The sequence below is a fragment of the Puccinia triticina genome, chromosome 13A (assembly GCF_026914185.1).
Source record: "Puccinia triticina chromosome 13A, complete sequence".
Lineage (NCBI taxonomy): Eukaryota > Fungi > Basidiomycota > Pucciniomycetes > Pucciniales > Pucciniaceae > Puccinia > Puccinia triticina.
In genome coordinates, this window is record NC_070570.1 from 4,165,026 (window position 1) to 4,167,491 (window position 2,466).

At 49.3% G+C, this 2,466-nt stretch overlaps 1 protein-coding gene across 1 annotated transcript; it reads left to right on the top strand.

Annotated features, from left to right (window-relative positions):
* Positions 1–1,037: 1,037 nt before the first annotated feature.
* PtA15_13A372 (uncharacterized protein) lies at positions 1,038–1,952 on the top strand (the record flags this gene model as incomplete). Its single annotated transcript, XM_053162563.1, has 2 exons — positions 1,038–1,339; positions 1,502–1,952. The coding sequence occupies 2 exons, from the start codon at positions 1,038–1,040 to the stop codon at positions 1,950–1,952; spliced, it is 753 nt and encodes a 250-aa protein (XP_053026527.1).
* Positions 1,953–2,466: the final 514 nt, after the last annotated feature.

Sequence of the window (2,466 nt, forward strand, 5' to 3'; positions counted from 1 at the left end):
GCGCGGCATTGAACCCTATACAGGGGAACTGCTGCCCAAAATTGGCACCAAACACAGGTCCGGTGAATTTAAGGAGTTTAATAGTATTGATTAGATTTGCTTCTGTTAACACAATCACGGAGTCATGTTCTGTCCTGTGATACAGTAATCCATCAAATAGGCTGAATCTGCCTTCTTGATAAGAAGTCTTCCATGGTTGCTCTAGCGAGTTGATTAGTGCTGTATCTCTCGAATCTTTCATTAAGATTTTAACTAGGATTAAAGCATTCTTGTCTGATTTGTAACTTTCTCTTACTAGGTCAAAGAATTCTTCGCTGTAATCTGTTACATCCAAGTTTATTAAAACCACAGTTTTGTGGAAAAAAAAAATCAAGGGTTTCCCCTACAGTTGACCAAGTTTACAAAAAAGATGATGGGATTTCCCCTACAATAATATATGGTAAACGAACGAAAACAAAGGGTTTCTCCACTAATTAAATACAAGAAGAACTAGTGCAAGTACATTGAAAATTGAAAATGAAATCTCTACCAGCAACCTAGCCCCCTAACACCAGCATAGCTGCTGCACCCGGGCTCACACTCCAGCCCATCTCACTGGATGGGTCAGAAAGTATGGGGTTGAAGGCCCCCAGCATAGCCAATGGCAATCTGCATGATGGGGTGCCCACTCTTTAGCCTCCCAGACTGCACAAATGCAACAGCGGGGAGGCGTGAGACGCACCACCAGCTGGAATTACAGCAAAAACGGATGCGCCTGGGGGGACAAACATGCTGGCCAGCCCCCGTTATATAGCCAAGTCCCACTGTGGGCCTTTGCCATTAAGTTGGCCTACCAGGCCCACAACACCAATGCCACGGCAACAACGCGGCAATGCCACTGACACCACCATGACAACAACACCATCACCATGGAGCTGACGCTCTGAACACCTGTATTCCGGTCCAGGGAATCTGTTGCGCTTGAACGGCCTGGGCTGTTTTTCACATTGATCAATGCCATCCGCACAGACTGGAAAAACTCCCAGGCCAAGCTGTTGATGGACCAGCAGACATACGAGCACTTCACCCGCCTGCTCCGCTCTCCAGGATTGCTTGACGGGCCCGGCAAACTCAAGTCCCTTGCATTCAACATTGCCCTCAAGGAAGCCCAGCACAAGATCAAAGCCTTCCGGGCCTGGCATGCCGCCCTGCCCTCCACCCTCACCTGCCTTGCCGAATCTCAAAATGGCCCTGCTTTGGGAACAGAAGACTGCCAAAGCTGGGCGTTGATCAACTCTTCCAAAGTCTGTGACTTCTCAAAGCTGTCCAAAAAACTGCAGTCCAACGGTCTTGCTGAAAAGTGGGTCTCATGAGGTGATCAAGGCATAAAACCAAGCTGATTGTCATCATTTCACAGACCTCATTCCCAACTCCAAGTTCTTCCCTTTGACCATCAGCAGGCCCATTTATCAGGAAAACAACACCTGCCAACCGTGACTCTGTACTCCTCCCCGGACCCCAGCCGGCTTTGTCCTTTCCACCAAGTGCTGCACAAAGCTTCCACAAAGTCACACGCCGCGGCCACTTATATCTTTCAATGGAAAATACCCTCTATGCCAGCGGCCTCCTCCTCCAAGTCTCCCTTGGCCAGTCTTGTGAGCGGATGGGGCACCAGCCTAGATATCAAAAAGTTAGAATACTTGACGCTTGATGACCGTCCGATGGAGTCTGCCTCCAGTGATGATCCCTCCTCACAAATAATACTTGATGGCCAAAAACAACAGGAGACACAGCTTGATTTTTCTGAGCAGGGAAAGCTCAAGCCGTTGAAGACAGCCGAGATTTTCAATATCAGCTGCGGCGCCAAGGCTACTCAACACATCCTTTCCTCGCCTTCACCTCTATTGGCTTTACGGTGCCTCACCAAGGACTTTGCGTTCAGACTGAGTGCACACAATTTTGCAAATGAATAGGTGCCTGGAAGGAGCTCTTGGGAGCTGAGACACAAGCTGAAGGAGAACGCGGCCGACGGCACCCCCCGGCCCCGGGCCATTGGTCCGACCCAAATCACTGATCTGGGTCTTGGTTTGTCTTCCTCGTCCCGAGAAACTTCCCCTAATGTAAGTTGCACAAATAGCCGAGGCACTTACCCCACAAGCGAACTGGTGACAACTAACTAACAGATCCAGAACATGATTCCCTTGATGCAGTGTTACACAGTCCGGCCAGGGATCACAGCTGCTAAAACCAAGTAATAAAGCAGCAGCTGGTCACTGACAATTTTGAACAAAGATCTGTGCAGGTTCAGCTCAAGTGGATCAGCTGCTTCATCTCCACATTGGCCGTCCTCAAAGCCAGAATTGATGATTCCAATCCACTTAAATGCAAGCTGTAGCATATTGCCCGGCCTCTGTTCCAAACAGCCAACCTCTCCGGTCAAATATCATCACACCGTCAACCCAGTGCCCATCAAACCGGCACATAGCC